This window comes from Anopheles merus, chromosome 2R (genome assembly GCF_017562075.2).
Source record: "Anopheles merus strain MAF chromosome 2R, AmerM5.1, whole genome shotgun sequence".
In the NCBI taxonomy this organism is placed as follows: Eukaryota; Metazoa; Arthropoda; class Insecta; order Diptera; family Culicidae; genus Anopheles; species Anopheles merus.
Window position 1 is genome coordinate 20,724,027 of NC_054082.1, and position 22,157 is coordinate 20,746,183.

The window sequence follows — 22,157 nt, forward strand, 5'->3', positions numbered from 1 at the left end:
CGTGAAACGACGGGGGCAGAGGGTAGCGCGCATCCCGCACTATCACGGGGTCGGATCAGGCGACCCCCGGCGATGCTTCAGGGTCATCCTGGTGACCCAATTCGGTGCTCTCGTTTTTCCAGTTGTCCTGTGCCAAGCGTGCACAAAAGGTCGGGCGAGAATGAAGTTTCCAAAAACGCGCGAACACGCTCACGTGCACGGTCGCGGTATGACTCATTCGGGCGGGAAGGGAAGCTTGTTTTCCGATGCATCGGGTAGGGCGGCTCCTCCCGTTATGCAATGCAGTTTGGATGGGAAATTACGGGCATGGAAATTTCTTTTTTCATTAACGCCTCTCGCAGTGCTTAAAAGTTGTGTGGCCAGTCTGATAAGATACGATCATACGATCATCAGCTAACCGGCGCCGGAAACGATTTAGGACGAAAGTTTGAGCTGTTCGGATCGGATCGGATCGTTACGGGAAGGTGCGTTGGCGCAGATGCAGACAAAATGAAGTTATTAGTAAGTTATTTTCACTCTTCAACAATCATATTTTCAGCATTTAAATTATATCAACACCGATTTGAGTTTGATAGAAACCAGTTTTGGTAATAGTTTCACCATTTAAGAAGTGATATTAAACGCTTTTGAATATCAATGTTACTTTGCAAACCATATTCTGAGCCAACATTCTTTGGTGCGTCTGATACGCTTATCATTGGCTAAATAAAACATCCTGTATCACATGATAAAAAAAGCGTTTCCAAAAAACAGGATTTGGAGATGTTTCACACACAAACGGGGGAAGAAGAACAAAACAGGTTCAAGAAATTCTTCAAGCACTTTTGGACTGACATGGTTTAAAGCAGAGGTGTCAAACATGCGGCCCGCGTAGAACGTTGGCAGTTGTTTGAATGAAACTGAAGTAGACTGCTGATCACGAGACAGGAATAATGGGTGTACTTATTTTTATTTACTGAGAAAGAAGACTTACAACATTCAGTCTCAATAGTTCGATTAACGAAGTGTGAAGTAAGTTACTCTTAGTCGCTGTTTTTGAGAAGGTGATCCCCGAAGATGGCATGTGTAGCATGTTTGTTTTAGTTCTGGTTGGCTCCCCAAAGTCGGAATCATATTTTCCCATATTTTCACCCATTTTATGATTTTGAGGTTTTCTGGAGAGTTTAGAAACCATACCATTGGAATACCACTGTCTTCACTTCATTGATGAAGGGTACTCTTTAGTTAGGCTTCTGCAAAAATCAGGCCAACATCTTTAAAAATCACGAAAAACCAAGCACTAAGCACAAAGGCGTTAATTGTATGAGACCGAATGGAAGTTGGTAGTCTCTTGTCCTTTAAAACTGCTGTACTTATTTTATTTGTATTTCCATACTTCTTATTTACACTCAATTCAAGATGGTGGAAATTCAAGATCAAAGACTTAAAATATCCTTATACGTAAAATATATCTTACTATAAAAAGGAAGAATTTTATTCACCGCCTAAGCCTTCACCCTCCAACCCACCCACCCAACACCGCTCAACTGCGACCCGCGGGAACATTTTCAACTGCAATCCGACCCAAAACGAGTTTGACATCACTGGTTTATAAAGCGTTTGGGAACGACAAATAATCGTGCTGCGGCAGCTTTGGAATCGAATAAATTTCCCTTAAAAATCTGGTTTTTGAGAATGCAAAGGAAAAACGGCTAACGTTCCTAAGTTTGTCCATTGAATGGCTTCATCTGAAGATAGACCTTAATAAAAATGCTAAAATCAACTCTCTTACATTAAGCTAATAATCACATTTTTGGGACTCCTTATGCAACGGCTGTAATGCTACTTGAGAGCGTTTGTTTTATCTAATTACCCCACCCGCACACTCCCTCCAAGAAGAAATCTCCTGCCGTACCTCATCCATCATCCGTACTTTACCGTTTACCGGTTTAAAACAATAAAAACCATGGAAGGGGCTCGCCCCCTGAAGCTGCCTTAGCCGTACGACGGATGTCCTACTAACCTTTCGGTACCAGCTGGCACAACCTGGACGGATCACCCCGGGCCCCTGGGCCGATGTAAAATCGTAAGGCCCGTACCGAGGTGGATGGTTTGTTTTCATGTTTTATTACACCTCCAACCTGCTTAAAACGGCTCGGCAGGCACACATTAACTTACTACTCACACACTACACCATTGCTCAAGCAGAAGTAGGAGTAGAAGAACAAAAAACAACAGCCAGCCGGGTGTGTGTTATTCAATTACTCAAGAAGACACACAAATACCGCAAAAACACCGCACTCGTGTGGGTCACTCCAGCCAGCTATTCCAATCCTGTGGCTGCTGTGGCTTCTTTTTGGTCTGGTGCAACGCCTTCCCTCGGGCAGGCCATGGCGCGTTCCGTGCCATTTTGGTGGGCGCAAATCGTACCCTAGATTACATCCATCTTACGCCAGCCAGCAGAAGAAGAAGTGTGGTCCGTACTTACATTTAAACAACATTCCATTCACTGCCCATTTCACTAATCGTTCGCGCGCCCTTGGGGCCTTGGGTCGGGGCTGCAGCGGCTGCTTCTGCTTCTTCTTCTTCATGGGACGCTTGGACGGTGGTGGTGGGTAAAATTCAATTGCACTTTCGATGCTTATCTGAGCATGTCGAAGCATGCTGAGCGGTGGTGAACCGCCCCAATACAGTAACGCTCGCAAAAGACGCGACGAAATGCATCAGATAAGCGCCGCCATCGGATGCACCCCGGGTGCTTGGGCACCGGCACTCGCCAGCGCTATTCGAAACCTATCAATTAAAAGCACGAAACGCGAAATCGCAGTAGAAGGAAAGGGCAGAACCGCTGCAGCTTCCGTTTTACGATCGTACCACAATTGCAGTCCGTGCAACCGCATTGCACCCGCCACCCGGATTGGTGAATTTCGACCGCGTGTGATCACCGCAAAAAACACCGTGATGAGGAAATTGGTGTTTTTTTCGATTTAAGACAGTCGAAAAAATGCACAAAATCCCTTTTCCTTTTACCCTTCATCACACAATCACACGGTGTTTGGTGCGCAATTGCACAATAGCATTACCGCATTGGCACATAATAGAGTGCAGGGATAGGAGCGTACGGAATGAATGCTCAGTCACACATGATCTCACCGATCGGGGATGCATTTTTAGCTGTCGTCGTCGTCGTTGTCGTAGTACAATTATTGTGACACACACACTCCCCGTCACCCGGTCTGTGCCCCATCCGATCAATCAGAAAGCAAATAAATGAAGGGAAAATCCAACAAATTGCGCAGGTCACTTATAATCACTTGCTGGCGGAGCTGGCGGCACGACAAGGTCACGATGATACCGATACTGATACACTACACGGTTCATTACGATGCGAGAGAGAGAGAGAGAGAGAGAGAGAGAGAGAGAGAGAGAGAGAGAGAGAGAGCATCAAGCGTTGATGCAACGGTGTCCGATTGCAGCTCATTAACTGCACCGCCATTGTTGCAGCACGTCAGAATGGTGCGCGAGTTTTGGGCAATTTGTATGTGCAGTATTGGTTTTTTTTTTGTATTACGCGAGAAGGAAGTGCAAACACCGAGAAGATGGCTCACACAAGAGGTCGGCGGGTCGATCTGCTCTTAAGCGGAAAGATCGAACGGATGGAGCTCCATTTGGTGGCATTCGGAGGTCAAAGGACAGTGTGCCATAAGCCGCAATAAGAATGTGGCCGTTTTAAATGCCAAAGTCGCCTTCTTTTCTTATCTGAGCGATTAAATCAAGCAAGCTGTTGTAATTGAAACTGTTTGCTGTTTAATATTGAAGCTTTTTAAAGCCTGGAATCGAGGATCGTGTAACATGGTGCCGTTAACAATCACCCCGAGTCCGTTGAATGATCGCTCTACAGTAGATTTAATTTAGCGATGATTTGGTAGATGCAAAATCTCTCATGAACTTATGAAATTGTATTTAGACCATTACCACTAAAGTTTCCAATAGTTTTTGATATGTTTGTCTAAATGTATCACTATATTCTTTACCCTCTCGACTAATCCTAGATCTTACCCAAATGCTATAAAAAATTACCAACTAACACGATCTAATTCCATCAAAGATCTTGGCATTATACTCGATGAACGGCTTTCGTGTATTGCTCATCTTGATGTAGGCCTTTGGGGCTCTTATTGCCACATATTGCGTCGAATTGCAACGGACTTTTCGGACTTTTCGTCCTCGTTGCCTAAAAGGTACTTCATTGCAGCTTAGTTCGACCCACAATTGAGTCCGTTCTTTTCGTGATCAACTCAGTACATTATGATTTATAAAGAATCGATTAAGGTTCTTTAGGATGAATTGAATGAATCGTTCAGTTCTGGTTCTTGAGACATAACTCCACTCCATCCACACCTTTCTTTATTTTTGTTTTCCCTACTTTTTTCCTTTATCATTCATATTTCCTTAGTTTTATTTATTTGTTTGAGAATGAGTTTTTTTATTGTTAAACCTAAGGTAGACAATAAAACTATATTAAATTGAATTGAATAATTATAATTTAATGTAACGATGAAGCATGTCTACAGATTGGTAGAGAATGGTAGAATACTTACAATTCAATTCTGACACATTTAAATTCCAAAGTCATTCTAGCTCGAGTTAAAGTAAATTTTTAAAACAAAACGCCTCTCAAATGACCGCTCCTCTGACCACTCGGTGGAATTTAACATAATTTATCATGCCCAAACCATCACTGCTGCATACCACCATCTTGCATCATTCACCGAATGCAGGTGCATTCTTACGTCGCCTGCCGAGACCAATAGTTTGCACTGGCGACGAAACAAACGAAATCATTTCTGGTCGTACAATAGAGTGTGCCATGATCGAGCAGAGGCCGACGGTTAGCAACAGAGTTTAGGGTGTGTGTGTGTGTGTGTGTGTGTGTGTGTGTGTTACCACACACAAGACGCCTCGGCCGTTGCCAAATGTGCCTCGCATCTCACCCAACCCTCACAGCGGAAAAACCTGCACCCAAAAGCAAACAAAACCGCGCCGTGGGCGTCTCTGGCCCGGTGTAAAAGTCGCCCATTTGTTACGCACGACACCCACACACACACACACACTTGTTTGTGAGAAGTCATTAGATGGTAGAGAGTACTCCGCTGGCACTGCCTTTGCAGATCATTAATCAGCAAGCACGCGTTGGCGCACCGTTGTCTAACGGTGTTGATGGAGCGACATAATGCACCAATGCACCAATGCATTCGGTAAGTACATCGCGGGCAATGCACGTGTGTGTGTGTGTGTTCGTTTGCGTATAATGTGCATGCGCAAGAACCTTTGGCGCAAGAACGCCGTGTCGGCAATTAGTATACGCGGGCTCCCTCCCACCCCAAACCACGAACGACGACAATAAAATGGTAAAGCTCTCGTTACTGTCGTTTCTTTTCTATTTTTTTTATGAAACGAAACGAATGCAACGAAACAATGCAATTTTAGGCGCAAAACTCCTTAGCCGGTGCATGAAGGGCATCGAAGGTCCGGGCGCGATGGATTGTGTGGCCGCAGTTCTTTTCTCGCACGGTGTGTGTGATTTTAATTCCTGCAAAGAGGGGAAGTGGGTGAACCGAGCGCATAATTGCTCGCGAGCACTGCCAACCTTCCTTCGGCCAATGTAATGCTGTCCATGTTTGTGGCGTTAGTTTGCTCGATGTGGGTTACAAGATTTGAGCGATTGCTGCGGTACGGACGGCAAGGCGTGTTTGGCGCCGATTTGCGCACAAAAGCTAACCGCGAAGGGTGTAGAAAATTGCGTTTGCGTTGCTTATTCGCGGATGAATGGTAAGTGCCCTGTTAAAGCTCCCGAAAATTAGAGAAAAAAGAAGGCTCACAAAGAATCTAAGCCACCGCACCCTGTCGGACTGCTGCGCAACTGCAAACACTGTCCCCGGGCGGAGGGGACATATTTTACATTCTTATGAACTATACACACAAAAATGTAAAAAAGTCAATTTTACCTCACTCGACAACAAACAGTACCACATTCCGTGTGTCAATATTGATCTGTATTTTACGAGACGATAGATGTTTCCGATGAAGCTACCAAGCTCGGGTTTGGCAGCGCTTCAGTTCGAACGTTCGGGCAAACCTCCGTGTTTGGGTGATGATTTGATGATACATCCTTCTTTTTGTTTGCTTTCCACGACTCACCGCATGTTTGAAATGCCATCTTATTGCCTTAACAAACCAGGATCTGGAAAGGTAGAAAAAAGCGAAGAAAAACAACGTAAAATACGGCACCAACAGGTTCATTCACTGCTAACAAGACTATCAGAAACGATAGTTTAGTCACACACACTCAGGTCTTAGCGCCCACCACATATGTGCGCCCCCTCTATCACCCCTCGGGCGCAATTAGCCGTGAGAGCGTAATGAGACTTTTCTTCCCTTCCCATGTGCCAAGCCGGGCTGCCCGTTTGGCGGTGGCTTCTGTTTTAATGGAGTTTATCGCGACCATAGAGGTTAGATGTAACGTAGCGACGAGACGGTCGACAAAAACTCGACGCGCGTTTTTCGTCTCACCGCGAGACTTTGGCACTTGACTTTGAAGATCACGCAGAGGTGCACGGTGGGATGGAGGCAAAAAAAAAGTGTGGCTAGAGACCGCCAGAGCGAAATGGAGTGAACGTGATACGTGATCGTAAAACTGTATTGGCAAATGGACTGTCCCTGACCTACCGCGGGCTGCACTACCCTATTGCTAAGTACTCGATTTTGTAACACCATGTTTTCATTAAACGATTGGCTCATGGTAAGAAGGGCTGACGACTACTGGCTGTGGCTGGCAGAACAGAGTTTGGCGGTTGCGATGTACCGTAAAGCGTACATGATTGATTGTCTTTTTTAAACAATCTTTTAAACTAACCTTTATACTAGTTGTTCCCACCAAACGATTGATTCCTAAGACGTGAATCATGCGCGGAGCAAAGAATTGTGATATATACCACTAGCCGTATTGATGAGAGCAATACAAATCTATGTGCAATTTCATGCTAATTTCAGTCACTTGTACTATCCACTTTCCTGTGTGTGTTATTTTTGTATTTTTAAGGGTTTTAACACTTTGTGTGTGTTACTTAGTGAAACGAAAATGTTACTTTGCGCACATTACACAATTGAAAAAGCTATTTTTTGTTTTCTTAAAAAGGAGGTTCACCTGGAGGGTTGGGCTTTCCTAATTGCACGCCATGCACTAAACTATCACATTTTTTGTTCCTTCCTCGTTGCGTTGCTTGTGTAATAGAACTCGGTAGAAAACACATTTTCCTACACCTCTCTGTCACCTTTCTGCTTCCGCTGTCCTGTTCCCGCTATCCCTCTCCCCCCTAATGATGATGATGGTGCGCTGGCGGTGCCGCTATTGCGGCCACCTTGTTCGGCGTACCATTCGCTACCTGTCCGTTTGCTGCGTCCACGCCCTCCTCGGCTGCGCTGCTGCCTCCCAGTTCCAGATTTTTCAGCTGCTGGTTCCACATCTCCGCGTACACGCCGCTCTGCTCGAGCAGATTGTCGTGCCGGCCCCGCTCGACGATCGACCCATCCTTCAGCACCAGTATCTCGTCCGCGTGGATGATCGTCGACAGCCGGTGGGCTATGATGATCGTCGTCCGGTTCGCGCACACCTTCGCCAGCGCGGACTGTATGTTGCGCTCCGTCTGCGTGTCCAGCGCGCTGGTCGCCTCGTCCAGCAACACTATCGCGGGCGATTTCAGGATCGTGCGGGCAATCGCGACGCGCTGCTTCTCGCCGCCGCTCAAGCGCAGGCCCCGCTCGCCGACCTGCGTCTCGTACTGCTCCGGGAAGGTGAGAATGCGCTCGTGTATGTCGGCGCTCCGGGCCGCCATTATGACGTCCGCTTCCGGGGCACCCACCCGCCCGTACTGGATGTTGTACTTGATCGTGTTGTTAAACAGCACCGTATCCTGCGGCACTACACCGATCGCCTGGCGCAGCGTCGCTTGCCGGACCGTTTTAATGTTCTGTCCATCGACCAGGATCGAGCCGTTGTTGACGTCGTAAAACCGGAACAGCAGTCGCATAATGGTGCTCTTGCCTGCGCCCGACGGACCGACGATGGCAACCGTTTTGCCGCCGGGAACGGTGAAGCTCACGTTCCGCAGCACCAACCGCTCCGCGTTGTAGCCGAACGTGACGTCGTTGAAGTCGATGCGGCCGCGTGCAACGGCCAGCCCGGGGGCGGACGGTGCATCCACCACTTCCTGATCTTCGCGCATCAGCTCGAACATGTTCTCCATGTCGACAAAGTTCTTCTGGATTGCACTGCAAGATAAAGTGGATCGTTTGAAACGATTAGCGCGCCTGTGTGTGTGTGTGTGTGCTTGTGGGATTTCCACCTTCCTCTGCCTTACCGGTAGAATGTGCCGAACCAATTGAGCGGTACGTAAAGCTGGATAATGTAGCTGGCAAACAGTACATAGTCGCCGACGGTTAATCCCTCCTCGTAAACGACGAGATAGGCACAGAGCAGCGACCCGGCAAGCAAACCACCGCACACAATAATGTTCTGCATCGTGTTGAGAATGTTCAGCGTGATAATGGAGCGCCATTCTTCGTCCTGGAAATATAAAAAAAGATACAAGCGTTACTTTATGAACAGAAATAGAAAAGCGCAATGATAATCGAACGCACGTGGTGGGTGAGCTCTGCCTTTTCTTTTTTCGTTATAGCATATTTGCCACAATTGCTGATAAGACAAACACTTACCTGGAACTTGAGAATTGCGTCCCGGTAACAGGAAACCTCGTACTGCTCCGCGCCGTAGTACTTTACCGTCTCGAAGTTGAGGAGCGAATCGACGCTGCGTGCCTTCTGCTGATTGTCCGCCAAGTTCATCCGACGCTGGAATTTGGTGCGCCACTCCGTCACCATGATCGTTGCCACTGGAATGAAAGCAGATTTTGATTTCAATAAATGATTCTTTTTAAAACAAATTCCTCCAGTACCGCTACTTACCAATATACAGCGTCATCGTAAGGAAGACGATGAACCCAAACCACCAGTTGAACGCCGTGATGAAGAACACGACCGCAATCAGAATGTCCACGATCGTCGGCGTGATCGAGAACAGGATGTAGTTCAGCAAATTGTTGATACTGTCCGTACCGCGGTCCATCACGCGCAGCACCTCGCCCGTCTTCCGGTTCAGGTGCCAGCGCAGCGACAGACTGTGCAGATGGCGGAACAGCTCCAGCTCGATCTCGCGCGTCGTGTACTGCTGGATGCGGATCCACAGGAAGCTGCGCAGATTGTTCAGCAGTCCCATCGATCCAGTGCCACCGCCCTGCAGGAACTTAAACCCAACGTACAGCAGTATCCAGTCCCACCGGAAGACGGTCGGCTTTTCCGTCAGGCTGTCGACAATCTTCTTGTTGTAGATCTGCACGTACACGTTGATCAGCCGGCCGGCGATCAGCAGCAGAAAGCAAAACACCACCCGAAACTGTAGCAGCGCGTCCTTCTTCGGCCACAGGAACGGCAGCAGCGTGCGCATCTTCGTCCAGGCGTTCGCAAAGGTGGACCGGTTTTCTTGTGCCTGGTGAAGATGCTGGTACTCCTCGGTAAACTGGGTCGACGTAATGCCGGGCGCCTTCAGCCCGATCACGAACAGCAGCATCGTGACGGTGTACCGCGCCACAAACATACCGAACTCCACCTTATCGCGCACCGTTTCCAGCCGGAACCAGGCATCGCGGTAGTTCAGGTTGACGAACGCTATGTTCTGCACGATGAAGAGCAGCGTCCAGAAGACGAGCAGCACCAAACCGTGGCCGCGCGTGGGTACGGACGGCAGCTGGTAGTACCGCTCCTTCACCAGCAGCACGATCGAGTACGGGTACGCAAACAGGGCTACTGCGATCGAGAGCACCATGAACCCGTACACCTGTGCCCCTTCGAAGACGAACGCCTCGAGCACAAACCGTGCGGTCGTGAGCAGTGGCATCAGCACCAGCAGAAAGAGCTGGAAGTTGTACAGCCGGGATTTGCGTATCCGCTGCGTGTCGATTTCCGTCGCGTGGCGCAGATACATGATGAGCTGCAGCGTGCCAAAGATCAGCATAAATCCACCGATCGTCCCCATGGCAACGGTGTCCATGAAGCATTGGGACACGCCATGGTTGAACCAAACGACGTCCATGGACGTGTCCGTTGGACAGTAGCGGATCATCTTGCGGCCGGGGGTGTTGTAGTGGTGTGATGGTCGCACCCGTCAAACCGACGTCCTCGATGTAGCTGCGTAGAGGTGTGTGTATGGAAAGTAAAGGAAGGAGAAAAAAATGGTTAGAAATGACCGGCAGCCAGCAAACAACCAAGCGTGCCACGCGTTCGCCTACTACTAACTGCATGCGGTGCAAAGAGAAAGCACATTGGAATAGAGGATTCGCCGAGACGAGCTGAGCTGTGGAGAGAGCCTTGCACAATCGCAGTCGTATGATAACGCGGAGGAGAGAAGAGCCGGCATCTCTCGGTGGCTTATCGTACTGGGCTAAGACTTGCAACAGGTAATACCGTGCTACGAACAGAAAGCAAGCAATCTTCCGTAATAGTCTTTTTGATTTGCGTAATGGGTCATGACTTATGGCCATATTATTATCAATGCGTTCAAATTCTAACGCTCTTGCTTAATTAAACGGGATGCCGAAATGCAATAAACAACATTCTACAAGGGCTCCGTCTTGCATCGTGTGCTAGGTTAGTGCATACACATTCATTGATGTTTGCAGTACATTTTCGCGGGCGCTTTCGTATGAAAAATATGCTACAAACAATACTAATAATAAAAATTTTGCTATAGAAAGGTTTCTATTAATTCGACTGCATGCAGGATGAGTACCACTACACTACGATTACACGTTGCAAAATGCAGGAATTTGCTTATCGGTCAACACGTTACTGCGATTAGGGAGACTAGTTTCATCACTTCACCAAGGGCTGTAGTGCAGCACGGTGAAAAAGCGATAAAATAAAACCAAATGACTAACTGAGCGCTTATCAGGCACGATAGAAGGTGGCAAACACTAAACGCGCTAAAGAAAATCTTATTCGACAATCGAATAGAACCTCAAACTGATAGCTTCATGGCGGCATTATTTTGTTTTAACAATCGATAATCAATATTATTGCAATTATCCACCTGCTAACTGGCAATCAGCACACCAAAAATACCATAATTCAAAATGTTGAGAATCAAGCGTGAGAAACCCGCGCCTGTATGTGTGCGTGTTTGCCTGTTTTGTTGTGGCGATAGTTGGCGATGACCAATGCTGGCTGTTGGATACGCAGTAGCGAGTGAGACATTTTTTTTTTTTTTCGTTACATCACGGTGACGGTGCATATGCTTTCTCCGTCGGAATTCAATTAGCTACAGCATGATACCAGAACATGATTGAACGTGTAAGCGGGGCGGACGGTGACGGTGGGATAACACTACGCGCCGGTTCGGAATGGCATACTTACACCACAGGATGTAATCCGACACCTCTCAAGGGGTTGGCTAAATACAACGCACTTTTAGATACACTGCGGAACCCAGGAACAGAATTGGATCAACACTTTCGGCGGTAGAAAAAAAGCTACCTTCAATCCAAACACAAATACCTAGCCCTTTACACAGCTCTGGTGGACCGTTGAATAGTGATGAATTTAACTTTCTGCACTGATTTTATGTTATTGTATTCATGGTTAAAGGACGGTCCGCGCAGGACTACAGACTGTGCCGTGTGTGCCAGTCGCTTAATTCTTCCGATATGAAAACACCGACAAGAAAAAAAAAGTAAGGAAAATGGAAAACATGACAGTTTTCCCCATTAGTTTTTAACGACAGCTGATTGTCACATGACCCAATGAACAAATTTCGAACCTGTACAAAGCCTTACAAATGTACGTTGTCTCGTTAATTTTATTTCCAATTTTACTGATTTTGGAAAACCAAAAACCAATCTTAAATTAAATAATGTTTCGGTGTACAACTCATTATACTTTTCAATTCACCTTCATTCAATTCTCGGCTAAACATCCAATTTGAAAGAACAACGTCGTTGGGTCAACTCAGAAAGTCAACGAATGTTCGATGAATACAGGGTTGTTCAGCAGAGGCGATGTTTTGGCCAACCCACAACAAAACCCGCAATACCCGTCAAAGAGAGCGTCACCGCTAGAACGTAAACAAAATTTTGGATAACCATGTAAAACAGTTTTCACAAACAATAATTTAATTCCTATTCGGTTGTTGTAAAGCTATAGTTAGTAAAATGGACGAAGATTTAGAGTTTCGTGATATGGTTTGGAAAAAGATGGAAGAAAATGGTTCACTGCTGGAAATTAAGGTAAAAAAGGCCAACAAAACAACAGCACCGACCAATTGTACTATTCCAGCATTCTGCAATTGCATTTTCAGGCCAATTTGCGAGCCATCCTTGACGACATGTTAGGTGATGAGAACTCTGTTGCAGCGGATCAAACAGAGGGAAGTGGTCCTAGCTCCAGCACGGTTGATAATGTATCAGAAAGCCCACCAGATGGTCAAACGTTGGCATTCGAACTGATGCTTGAAATGATGGACGTCTTGGAGTTTCCATACACCAAAAAGGCTCTGCAGTCCGAGTCGAGACATCGAAGAATGGCGTTAAGCCGCGAGCAGTTAGCGAAACACATCGGACTAAAATCTGAGGAAGTTCGGCGTGCACCTTCCGAGCAACCTTTGCTGGTTACATTGTTAGAAAAAGTACGCGAAGAACGTGAACGCAACTCTGCCGATGTTGCGAGCATTCCAGACGATCCTGAACCGTGAAACATTTGCTCGAATGCGTTGGTCTCTTGGCATGGTTTATTTACTAACAGATGAATTCAAACACAAAGTCCCTCCATGCTGTGTGTATGTGTCTTAGAAACAGAAAATAAAGATGTAAACGGCGATTGGTATCGATAGCTAAAATATGTAGATTACGCTATAACACATGGAACCAATTGGTGATGGGAGATGCACGGATTGGCATTATCCTTTGTACTGTTCCTGCTGAAGGCGCTGAGTCAGTGCCCTCGAAACAACGTTCCAAGAGTCCATAAACCGGTCCATACACATGGCAATGCATTTCTGCAAACAAACATCAATAAAAACAGACAAGACACATGTTAGGCAATTGCATCACGCAGGCCGGCAAGCAACACGCCAACACGTACCTGTTCCGAACCGTCCAGGTCTTGGCCTGGTTTGCCGACACACTTTTTGAAGCACTTTTCGGTCATTTTCTGTAAAATTAAATAAAAATTATCACAACAATCGATACAATCAGCGCCCAGCCAAGCGGAAACCGGTCCGGTTCGAAACTTACGGTCACCAGCTCCTGTGCATTGGCTATCGCAATCTTCTGCTTGATTGTGCTCATCAGCTCATCCTTCTGGGAGGATGAAAGATTCTCGAGCGAAACGTCCATGATGCGGGTGGTGGGTTTTAAGACTAGAACACGACTCGGTGGTAGATAGGAATACTAAATGCAGTTGGGAAGAGCTTCCCAATTTGGTAAATATAAGTACGAAACAGCGTTCGTAGATTGTGGTTGTGTAATCCAAAGTCGCACGCCGTCGTTCTGAAAGGGCCGAATTGCCACAGACAAATGTCATCTGTAAACGTCAACTGCGAGGTGCCAAAGTGCTATAGCACTGTTGACACGAGTCATCACATGAGGGTGTAAATTATTTTTCTATGCTTACGATAGGCGTGTTTTATTATTCGTTTTAGTTTTAAATGGTTTTTATGGCCGTAAAATACATTTTTACGCCGTCATAATTTAAATTTTCTCATTGCATCTTTCCGCTACAAAGTTAACACTGACTGCGACCAGTGTAGTTGACAATGAGCTAAATTGCGTAGTGTAAACGTACCTTGTCCGATGGCAAGGATAAACTGTGCGAGATAGCCTGGTGAAAGCTCCAGGATCTAATCCCTGTTGTTGAAGGATGTAAAAGTGCTGCAGGAAGTGTTAAACCAAAGTTTCGACAGCAATGATGAGCGGCCAGCCAGCGGCCGCCTCGGTGCACAACTCAGGGCCACAGACCAGCGGTGCCGGGGGCGCCACGGGCAGCTATGGAGCAGGAAACGCACAACAGTCCTCCCACCACCAGCAACCGCAGCCACATCACCCCACCCCCCACCAGTCCGACGGCGAGAAGCTGTCTGCCCGGAAGGCTCGCAAGGAGGCGGAGCGGCAGAAGAAGCAGGCCAAAAAGTACGAGGAGCAGCTGAAGAAGATTCGCGGACCGAAAAGCCAAAAGTTGCAAATTATCGACGAAAGCTTTCTGGAAAAGTATCGGCACGTGCAGTCGCTGCCGCCCGGGCCGACACTGAAGACGAAGAAGCGCTCGAAAAAGGCCCCGACCGATGTGGTGCAGATCAACCTCTCGGAATGTATCCGGGAGCAGCTGGCCGGGGGTGAGCGGATGGAACCGAAACCGATCGTACCGATCGTACCGCAGCAACCGTTACTGCTGCTGCACAAAGGCAAGCAGCGTGAAGTGCCAAAGGAGAAGAAGCTAACACGACTGAAGAAGGACATCATCCGGAGCCGCACCGAGAAAGGCGCACCGGGCGATGGGCAGCAAAGCGTTAGCAATGCGGTTGGCGCACAACAGCCGATGCCAGCCGAGGGTGGCAAAGGTGCCAACGGGATGGTTAGTAAGCAATCGAGCGAACCAAACTCACCGTCGGGCGGTGGTGCAGTGGACTCGCCGTTCCTGAAAGCGATCGAACGCTGCTGCATTAACGATGGGCCACCGCCGAGCCGTGATTCGAGCGAGTACCAGAACGGCTTCCCATCGCTGAGAGTGTCGGCCGCCGTGTCGAGGCCCACCGCGCTGAGACATTCGCGCAACTTCAGACAGTAAGTAGCGCCATACTAAAGTTGGTGCTTGTTTCCTTACAAGTAATGTGACAATTTGCTCCTCGACCGCAGGTACTGTGACCATTTCATCTCGGACGAATTGCGCGAACTGGCGGAAGATGTGGTGGTGAAGCTGTTCAGCTTCCAGTCGAAAGCGTATGCCAAAAACCCGATCAAAGCGGTCGCCAACAAGCGGTTTGTGGTTGGCTTCAACGAGGTACTGAAGCTGCTGGAGCTGCGCAAGGTGCGCCTGGTGCTGATTGCACCGGATCTCGAACCAAACGAAACGATCGACCAGATGGTGGCCAACGTGAAAATGCTCTGCCGCCAGAGCCAGGTACCGTACCTGTTTGCGCTAAAGCGCAGAAAGATTGGATTTCATCTCCTGAAGAAGGCACCGATCAGCTGCGTCGGTGTGCTGAGCTATGCCGGGTGTGACGATACGGTCAAGCAGATGCTGTCGGTGGTGGAGCAGGAGCGCGAAAGCTACCGCACCTTGATGGTGGACGGTGCCATTCCCTGTTGAGTGCGACACGGCCGGCATGCCCGGTACATTCGTGGCAATGTAGGGATGCCACGTGGTGGTACTATAGGGAAGCATGCTGTCGGAAGGCAGAGCAGACGCACAAGAAGAAGATAAACGTATTCTAGTCATTCCACGGGCCATTACGTGTAGCGTATCGCTCGGGCGAACACACAAATACTCCTCGTTCCATCCCTTCGTCCCCTTTCCCCGTACGCATTCTAAATTCCAAAACAAGACAACCACACACAGACACATAGTCTCCACTTCTTTACTATAAACATCACTATCATGTCCTAATTAATGTGAGTGTAATATCATCCATATAACAACAAGCATGGGTAGAGGAATGGGACGAAAGGAAACGTTGCCCCACGCTGGATGCCGTTCTGGTGCGACAGTGGGAAAAGCCTTCCTTTCTACCATTACTTAACATAACAAACGTGCAATAAAATCTGTCTAAGGATAGTAACTTTCATAATCGTATTACCTGATGTAGATGGGTACGTTAATATGACTGAGAGAAATCTGATTTTACTATCTTGTGAGAGTATCACATTGGGGTTAGGCGAGTAGACGGAACAATTTTGGTGTTAGATAAGCTCGACTTAGTTGCTCTTGGTATAGTAAGTGTGGTTTATCTGGTTTAGATCATCAGGCGTCAATGTTGTACAGGTGTTGTTTAAGGGTTTAAGTTCTGGGAAGTCCAATCATCATCATAATCTTTTACCTGTGAATTCTCATTACAGATCAAGCATACAGGGATACTCTGTCACCACCTCTTAACGCTACCATTCTATTCAAGGACTCATTCTCATTAATGATTGGTAACCGTGGAGCGGAGTCGTGGATCCATTTCAACTACGGATATGGAAAAGTGAATCCGACTCTGTATCGAAAACATAATTCCGAACGATTTAGTCTGTTCCGGACGACTCCGGACGACTCCGGATGAATCCGATGATTCCCTTCGTTTGGCCGAACGAGTTTTACGGATCTTTTATTTGTTTAATTCAATTGTGCATTGGAGAGTCTAAAAAACCAATTCAATTCCCATCGGGATTCGTCCGAATTCATCCGAACTCATCTGGAATTAGACAGACTGGGCTGTTTTCGTCTGGAGCGGCCTGGGTTCTAGCCAGAGTAGTAGTCCAGCTTCATCCAACCTCAATTGGATGTCCGACATTCAGATTAACATGTTCAAGAAATTCACTCTCGACCTCCCTCCCACCCTCGCTTACAAATACCGGAATTACTCTGACTTACCGGAACTGCATCTCATAGTGAGCAGCTATCCATCCTTCAGATCAGTAACATCACTCCCCAACCTGTGACCTCGTTCCGAATCATAGAGAATATTCGTCAGCGGCCGACCCATTTTACCCTAAAAGATGAAAAGTTAATTCCTGTGCATAGCGGCGTGTTACAATTCCATTCCCCATTCCTACGACAAAACAAAGTTAAAACAACAAGCCCGAGGAAAAAAAAGTGGTTTTCCTCTTTGTTAACAATGGAACAACAAAACCAACAAAGCGGCCTCACAACAGCACCACCGTCTACGAGGTACTTCCATTTTCCGAATCAATTTGCTAATGATTGTACCTTAAATAATTAATACAGTTGTCGTCCCCGGGGACCGTTGATTAATGGGTTCGAAGAACATCACACCCCTACCCCCCGGTCGATGCGTGTGGTCTTGGAGTGCAACCGACAAAACTCAACGGCTGAGACGCATGGGTACACATTCTCCTACGATAATAATTTGTGTCCCTCGGTGCCCCGGAGCGAGTGTGCAAAAACCATGTCCGTTAATCCGGTTCGCGGGTTGCTTGATTCGCTGTCCGCGCTGTTTTACATTTCCTCCATCTTTGGTGTCATTCCGTACTCGCTGTTGGCGTTTGCCAAACGCACCGTAATACAGCTTTCCCTAGTCGGCAACCTGTGGGTAGTTGGCAGCCTGGTCGTCTACACGGGCCTGTACCATGTGGCAACAATCAACTACACGAAGGACGATTGGGGATCGCAAAGTGTGTGCCAATCTACGTGCTAATCCATCCTGAATCGTTGGCATTAATGCCCCATTTCATCTCCCTCCCGATAGAGACGCTCACGAATGCGATCGGTATCTTCATCATCTACATGGAACCGTTTATGATGGCGGTGGACATGGTGGCGGGTATGATCAATCAGAAACGACTGGCCCAGTGCTTCGATTGGCTGGCCCGCCTCGACAACCAGCTGGCCGGGGAGGGCGTGCTGATCAACAACGGGCTAATGCGCCGGTACAGCATCGTGCTGTTGCTGCTGATGCTGCTGTTCGAGGCGATCATCACCGTGTACAGCTTTGTGGCGTTTGAGGAAGAGTTTAACGCCTGGTCGCTGATCTGGTTCATCACGACCATACCGACCGCACTGAACTCGGTGTGCCGCATCTGGTACGTGATGCTGGTGTCCGCCATCCGGCAGCGCTTCAACGCAATGAACGCGCACATGAACGCGATCGCCCACGGCATACTGCACTACAAGGACCAGTACGCGGGCGAACCGGACGCGGACATTGCCGAGATACCGCTCGACTATCTGGAGAAGGAGATATTCACCGTCTACACGCAGCGCCGCAAGCAGCTGTCGGGGGCGACTCCTCCCAAGAAGACGAACGCCAATCCCACCACCAAGGTGATCACCGTGAAACCGTACCAACCGAAGCAACCGGCCAGTCCACCACTGAAACCATCCGTTACCCCACCACCACACCACAACAGTGCCATCCAACCGTGGCCCGCCGCAGACGTCGGGTACGGTCCGGCTCAGGAGTTCCTGCCAACCGATCGGCGGCTACGGCCCCACATCGAGCAGCGGCTGGACAACAAGCTGATACTGTTCTGCCGGACGCACGACGAGCTGTGCGAGATCGGCAAGGTCGTCAACCGGATGTACAGCGTGCAGATGCTGGTCGCGATGGCGCACGGGTTTGTTGCCATTACGGCCGAGTTTTACTTTCTCTACTGTAGCCTCACGCAGCAGGAAGTGCCGATACTGTTCCGGACGGCGGAAGTGTTTCTGCTCGGGCTTGCGTACATCGTCTACACGGCGCTCAAGTGCATCGTGCCGATCTTTGTGTGCTGGAGGACGAAAACCGACTCGCAGCGAACCGGCATCGAGCTGCACTATCTGGCGAACGCGGTCGACGAGGTCCACTGTTACGAGGTGGTTAACCATCTGTCGCTGAAGCTGCTAAACCATCAGCTTAACTTTAGTGCGTGTGGCTTTTTCGACCTGGACATGACGACACTGTATGCGGTAAGCAGCAAAGGGGAGCGATGTTTGGTGGGTAGGTCTAGCCACGTTACTAAAAGGTACTTCGGTTCATTTTCTCCAGATAACCGGCGCAATCACCAGCTACCTGATCATACTGATCCAGTTCAATCTCGCAGCGATACAGAAATCGAACAGCAACTCAACGATCGCCTCGAACGTCAGCACCACGGCCATGGCGGTTGTGGAGGGCGTCGTTACCACCGCACTAACGACGTACGTTTCGAATTGAAACCAGCAGACTCCTCAAGCGCAGGCTCTCCTCAGTGTCGATTATACTACATAGCGACTTATTCTATTTTCGGACTGTCCAGAGCAGGACAGGACAGAGAGCGAGTACCGAGAGGCCGTCGCATCGCATATGTTTGTCATAAGCACTTTTATTCTTCATAGTTTTTTTTGGTTGTTGTTTGCAAATAGTACATCCATGTAAGTATGCTGTGTTTGGGTTTTGTATTGGGTTTTGTTTTTGGTTTTTGTATTAATAATATGTTTTGTTTGTTTAATTAGGTTTGGTAGCACGTGGTAGCGATTTATGTGAGTTTTTCTCCCCCTTTCCGATATCTCCTTCACCGCTTTCACCTTCTTTTCTACGAATTGTATCATTTCGTTCGTTTTATTTGCCTCCCCTTTTTTGCTGCTGTTTTTTTTTGTTTTGTTTTCTCATTTTTCTTTTAACTCTATTCTGTTCTTATGCAAATTGTATTATTATGCAAGTGGGCTTGCCCGTTCGGTAAAATATCCTTTTTCTTGTTCTGCTGCTATACTAATCACTTCGCTTCGTCGTGCTTTCGTCGATTCAATACAGCTTTTTTTCATCGGTTTTGGTGATTTTCCTTTCTAGTCTTTCGGAAAGGGAGTTTTCTTTTTCATCTTTTCTCTTATTTCGTAGCAAGCCCGCTCTGTAGTGTATATATAAGTTTTTTTTTTATACGTTTGATTTGATCAGTAAATGTATATTTTAGCTATAACATGCTATTACTTGCAACAGTGTTTTTCTTCTGTTCTTTAGCAATATCGTTTGGTTTGTTTGTTTAAAAAAAGATTCTCAAATATACTTCCTCATTTTCGTCGTTTCTTTTCGATCGTTTCTACCGCCTCTACCGTCTATCGCTGACTGTCTGGGGCCCGTGTTGCTACAATATTGCCCAGCACTAAAAGCTATCCGGCTACACGAGTCCTCTCTAATGGGTCTTTGAATCTTGTTCTCCTGTTGGTGTGTGTGTGTGTGTTTTTTTTTTTTAATTCATTTTATCAACTTGTGTTATTTTCCTTAATCCTCCTTACTCGTCAGTCCAAAGCGGTAGTACAAAAGCAAACGTAAGCATGAACACACCTCGCATCCTACAAACCCACACACACACACACAGATTCGCCTTGAAATAGAAGCTGCACACAAAGGAGAAGCTGCTCACACCAGTAATCGACTTAAAAGACGCTTGAAGCTTAGCATTAAAGTCACACCGTCGACGCGGATTAGATGACTTAGGGTTGGCTTTGGATTTTATGGTATCAATGCACGATAATGAATAAGCGGCGCTTGCTTAGACGCAAAAGTAGGAAGCTAACAATGCTACAATAAAGCTCACATTACACACTATACACATTGACCATCGTTCGGCCATCGCTCAGCTTTGCATCATATTTGCCCTACATCGCGTTTATTCTCTTAAGCGGTCAATGGTCATCATAGTTTTGTGTAAAACATATTCTTGGAATGAAATTGTTTAGAATATAGAGCGTGAAAGAGAGAACTTACATGCTTAGTGTTTAGTTCATTGAATGCGGAACTGAATATGTTTCGAACTGAGCTACGCTTCTTTGGTTGTTTTTCCCCCTTTTTGCTACGTAATCCTTCCTTTAAAAAACCCCGTTTTGTCTGCGATCCTTCCTTTTCTGTGTGTTGATCATCGTCATGTGTTAAAAGGCTACCGATAGCTATAGGCATCGACCTGGAAGAACTTTCTTCCCATTCTCCATTCCCCAGTGTCCCTGGTTGTGTTTAAGATTTTTAACGCGCGTTTGTAAGTTTAAAGGGTTGAAAAGGTTTGGCTGTACGTAGAGAAGTAGAGTAGAGAAGAACGTGGAAAAATGGCGGGAAATCCACACTGCTTGCGCACACCCACTACGCGGGCTCTGTCTTGTTGCGTGTCACCATGCACTCGCTTGTCGGCCAACCGTTTATGCTCCAACGATGTCCAGCGCATGTTTTTTTTTGTTGACGTCAACATTTACTCTTCCTTTTCGGTTGATTTCTGGAAATATGAAAAACAAATTAAATAAATTCGATTCAATCATTCGGTTCGTGATTCAAAAGACTATCTCTATCGACGCTTCCCTCATTCATTTTCCGGGGGTTCTCATTGTTGTGGGATACTTCCTTGACTCTCTTCTTATGGGAATTGAACTTGATATAAAAGAAAATTTGAATTTATGGCACCCTTTTTAGACATCCTTCTTAGAAATTCCTGTTGGATTTGTCCAAAAAGGATTCTATAGAGTTCAATTCCCTTTGCATCAAGTTCATTTCACGCAGGAAAGAGTCAATAAAGTGTCTCGCAGCTATGAGAACTCCTGGAAACACCTGTAAAGGATCGATGAGGCAGACAACTAGTGCAAAAAAAAACACTACTTACACTTTGCATTCGTTCCTTGCTGGTTTCCTTCACATCGTCGAAAGCTATTTCTCCTGCACATGATAAAAAAGTTAATTGAAAGAAAGAAAGGAGAAAAAACATCAGTTAGTGACACGTTTGCACCGTAGCGTGTTTTCGCATCGAGAAACAAACAAGGTAGCGCGAAATATAAAACGTTTTAGCAAACGAACGCACAGCAGCAAACGAATTAATCGTATGGGGCAAGGGAAAAGGGAGCATAAAGAATGAAACACAACCAACTGAACAAACGCAATCTAATGTGGATGGAGTGTGACGCTAATGCTGGTACAGGTACACAGAAAATAAATAGCTTTTGCGATGCGATTCAATGTATATGCACAATGGTTTGTTCGGGTAACTTTTGTTTCGGGCCTGTCGTGAACTGTTCTAAACGCGAGCTCCATTTGCTATGCGTGATGGTATGAATATTGGCGCGTGGAGTGGAACTGCTACGGAGAGACAAAAACGGAAGCGAACATAAAGCAAGGTTAAAACTAAAAGTAGCAAACAAACGCATTTGCTTCCGGTACCCGGACTCAATTTCCTTTGGTGGGCTTGTCAGGTTTTTTTTTTTACTTTTGGAGGAAACATGGCGAGAAAGTGTGTGGAAAAGACAATATTGCAGTAGATAACAAGATGAATGATTGAAAAAAATCTTCCAGTGTGTGCGTGTTAGAGTTGAAGCGATTTACTCTAGCGGCAATTGACTGTCTAATCTAAAACAAACAAAAAAGTTAA

At 46.9% G+C, this 22,157-nt stretch overlaps 6 protein-coding genes across 6 annotated transcripts in view; 3 read left to right on the top strand and 3 right to left on the bottom strand.

Moving 5' to 3' along the window:
* Nucleotides 1-7,036: 7,036 nt before the first annotated feature.
* Nucleotides 7,037-11,840, bottom strand: LOC121588889 (ATP-binding cassette sub-family B member 6, mitochondrial). Its single transcript, XM_041907325.1, has 5 exons — nucleotides 11,506-11,840; nucleotides 9,004-10,281; nucleotides 8,755-8,930; nucleotides 8,400-8,605; nucleotides 7,037-8,310 (listed from the first exon to the last, which is right to left on the bottom strand). Exons 2-5 carry the CDS (start codon nucleotides 10,214-10,216, stop codon nucleotides 7,356-7,358), a joined length of 2,550 nt encoding a protein of 849 aa, XP_041763259.1. The 5' UTR covers nucleotides 10,217-10,281; nucleotides 11,506-11,840; the 3' UTR covers nucleotides 7,037-7,355.
* Nucleotides 11,841-12,036: 196 nt separating this feature from the next.
* On the top strand, nucleotides 12,037-12,838 carry LOC121588177. The gene is made up of 2 exons (XM_041905852.1): nucleotides 12,037-12,374; nucleotides 12,446-12,838. The coding sequence occupies exons 1-2, from the start codon at nucleotides 12,300-12,302 to the stop codon at nucleotides 12,836-12,838; spliced, it is 468 nt and encodes a 155-aa protein (XP_041761786.1). The 5' UTR covers nucleotides 12,037-12,299.
* An 18-nt stretch (nucleotides 12,839-12,856) lies between these two features.
* Nucleotides 12,857-13,663, bottom strand: LOC121588178 (mitochondrial import inner membrane translocase subunit Tim13). Its single transcript, XM_041905853.1, has 3 exons — nucleotides 13,380-13,663; nucleotides 13,228-13,296; nucleotides 12,857-13,141 (listed from the first exon to the last, which is right to left on the bottom strand). Exons 1-3 carry the CDS (start codon nucleotides 13,479-13,481, stop codon nucleotides 13,043-13,045), a joined length of 270 nt encoding a protein of 89 aa, XP_041761787.1. The 5' UTR covers nucleotides 13,482-13,663; the 3' UTR covers nucleotides 12,857-13,042.
* Nucleotides 13,664-13,884: 221 nt separating this feature from the next.
* Nucleotides 13,885-15,927, top strand: LOC121587699 (selenocysteine insertion sequence-binding protein 2). Its single transcript, XM_041904732.1, has 2 exons — nucleotides 13,885-14,924; nucleotides 14,997-15,927. The coding sequence occupies exons 1-2, from the start codon at nucleotides 14,050-14,052 to the stop codon at nucleotides 15,448-15,450; spliced, it is 1,329 nt and encodes a 442-aa protein (XP_041760666.1). The 5' UTR covers nucleotides 13,885-14,049; the 3' UTR covers nucleotides 15,451-15,927.
* A 1,305-nt stretch (nucleotides 15,928-17,232) lies between these two features.
* On the top strand, nucleotides 17,233-19,037 carry LOC121587698 (gustatory receptor for bitter taste 66a). Its single transcript, XM_041904731.1, has 3 exons — nucleotides 17,233-17,474; nucleotides 17,549-18,747; nucleotides 18,827-19,037. The coding sequence occupies exons 1-3, from the start codon at nucleotides 17,249-17,251 to the stop codon at nucleotides 18,992-18,994; spliced, it is 1,593 nt and encodes a 530-aa protein (XP_041760665.1). The 5' UTR covers nucleotides 17,233-17,248; the 3' UTR covers nucleotides 18,995-19,037.
* An 85-nt stretch (nucleotides 19,038-19,122) lies between these two features.
* The window catches only part of LOC121587695 (serine-rich adhesin for platelets-like), an 84,024-nt gene continuing 80,989 nt past the window's right edge, over nucleotides 19,123-22,157 (bottom strand). The window contains exons 12-13 of the mRNA XM_041904727.1: nucleotides 21,399-21,451; nucleotides 19,123-21,017 (exon numbers count right to left, since the gene is read on the bottom strand). Coding sequence (XP_041760661.1) covers nucleotides 20,994-21,017; nucleotides 21,399-21,451 — 77 coding nt within the window. The 3' untranslated portion in view covers nucleotides 19,123-20,993. The remainder of the gene's footprint in view (nucleotides 21,018-21,398; nucleotides 21,452-22,157) is intronic.

What these genes read in the sequence shown, in the direction of transcription:
- LOC121588889 (XM_041907325.1), bottom strand. Translation starts at nt 10,216, where the DNA reads ATGATCCGCTACTGTCCAACGGACACGTCCATGGACGTCGTTTGGTTC. An exon ending in ACGCAATTCTCAAGTTCCAG is followed by an intron (nt 8,606 to 8,754) that starts GTAAGTGTTTGT and finishes TTATATTTCCAG; the next exon opens with GACGAAGAATGGCGCTCCAT. An exon ending in TGGTTCGGCACATTCTACCG is followed by an intron (nt 8,311 to 8,399) that starts GTAAGGCAGAGG and finishes TTTATCTTGCAG; the next exon opens with TGCAATCCAGAAGAACTTTG.
- LOC121588177 (XM_041905852.1), top strand. Translation starts at nt 12,300, where the DNA reads ATGGACGAAGATTTAGAGTTTCGTGATATGGTTTGGAAAAAGATGGAA. An exon ending in GTTCACTGCTGGAAATTAAG is followed by an intron (nt 12,375 to 12,445) that starts GTAAAAAAGGCC and finishes TTGCATTTTCAG; the next exon opens with GCCAATTTGCGAGCCATCCT.
- LOC121588178 (XM_041905853.1), bottom strand. Translation starts at nt 13,481, where the DNA reads ATGGACGTTTCGCTCGAGAATCTTTCATCCTCCCAGAAGGATGAGCTG. An exon ending in ATGCACAGGAGCTGGTGACC is followed by an intron (nt 13,297 to 13,379) that starts GTAAGTTTCGAA and finishes TTAATTTTACAG; the next exon opens with AAAATGACCGAAAAGTGCTT. An exon ending in ACCTGGACGGTTCGGAACAG is followed by an intron (nt 13,142 to 13,227) that starts GTACGTGTTGGC and finishes GTTTGTTTGCAG; the next exon opens with AAATGCATTGCCATGTGTAT.
- LOC121587699 (XM_041904732.1), top strand. Translation starts at nt 14,050, where the DNA reads ATGATGAGCGGCCAGCCAGCGGCCGCCTCGGTGCACAACTCAGGGCCA. An exon ending in CATTCGCGCAACTTCAGACA is followed by an intron (nt 14,925 to 14,996) that starts GTAAGTAGCGCC and finishes CCTCGACCGCAG; the next exon opens with GTACTGTGACCATTTCATCT.
- LOC121587698 (XM_041904731.1), top strand. Translation starts at nt 17,249, where the DNA reads ATGTCCGTTAATCCGGTTCGCGGGTTGCTTGATTCGCTGTCCGCGCTG. An exon ending in GGACGATTGGGGATCGCAAA is followed by an intron (nt 17,475 to 17,548) that starts GTGTGTGCCAAT and finishes CCCTCCCGATAG; the next exon opens with AGACGCTCACGAATGCGATC. An exon ending in ACATGACGACACTGTATGCG is followed by an intron (nt 18,748 to 18,826) that starts GTAAGCAGCAAA and finishes CATTTTCTCCAG; the next exon opens with ATAACCGGCGCAATCACCAG.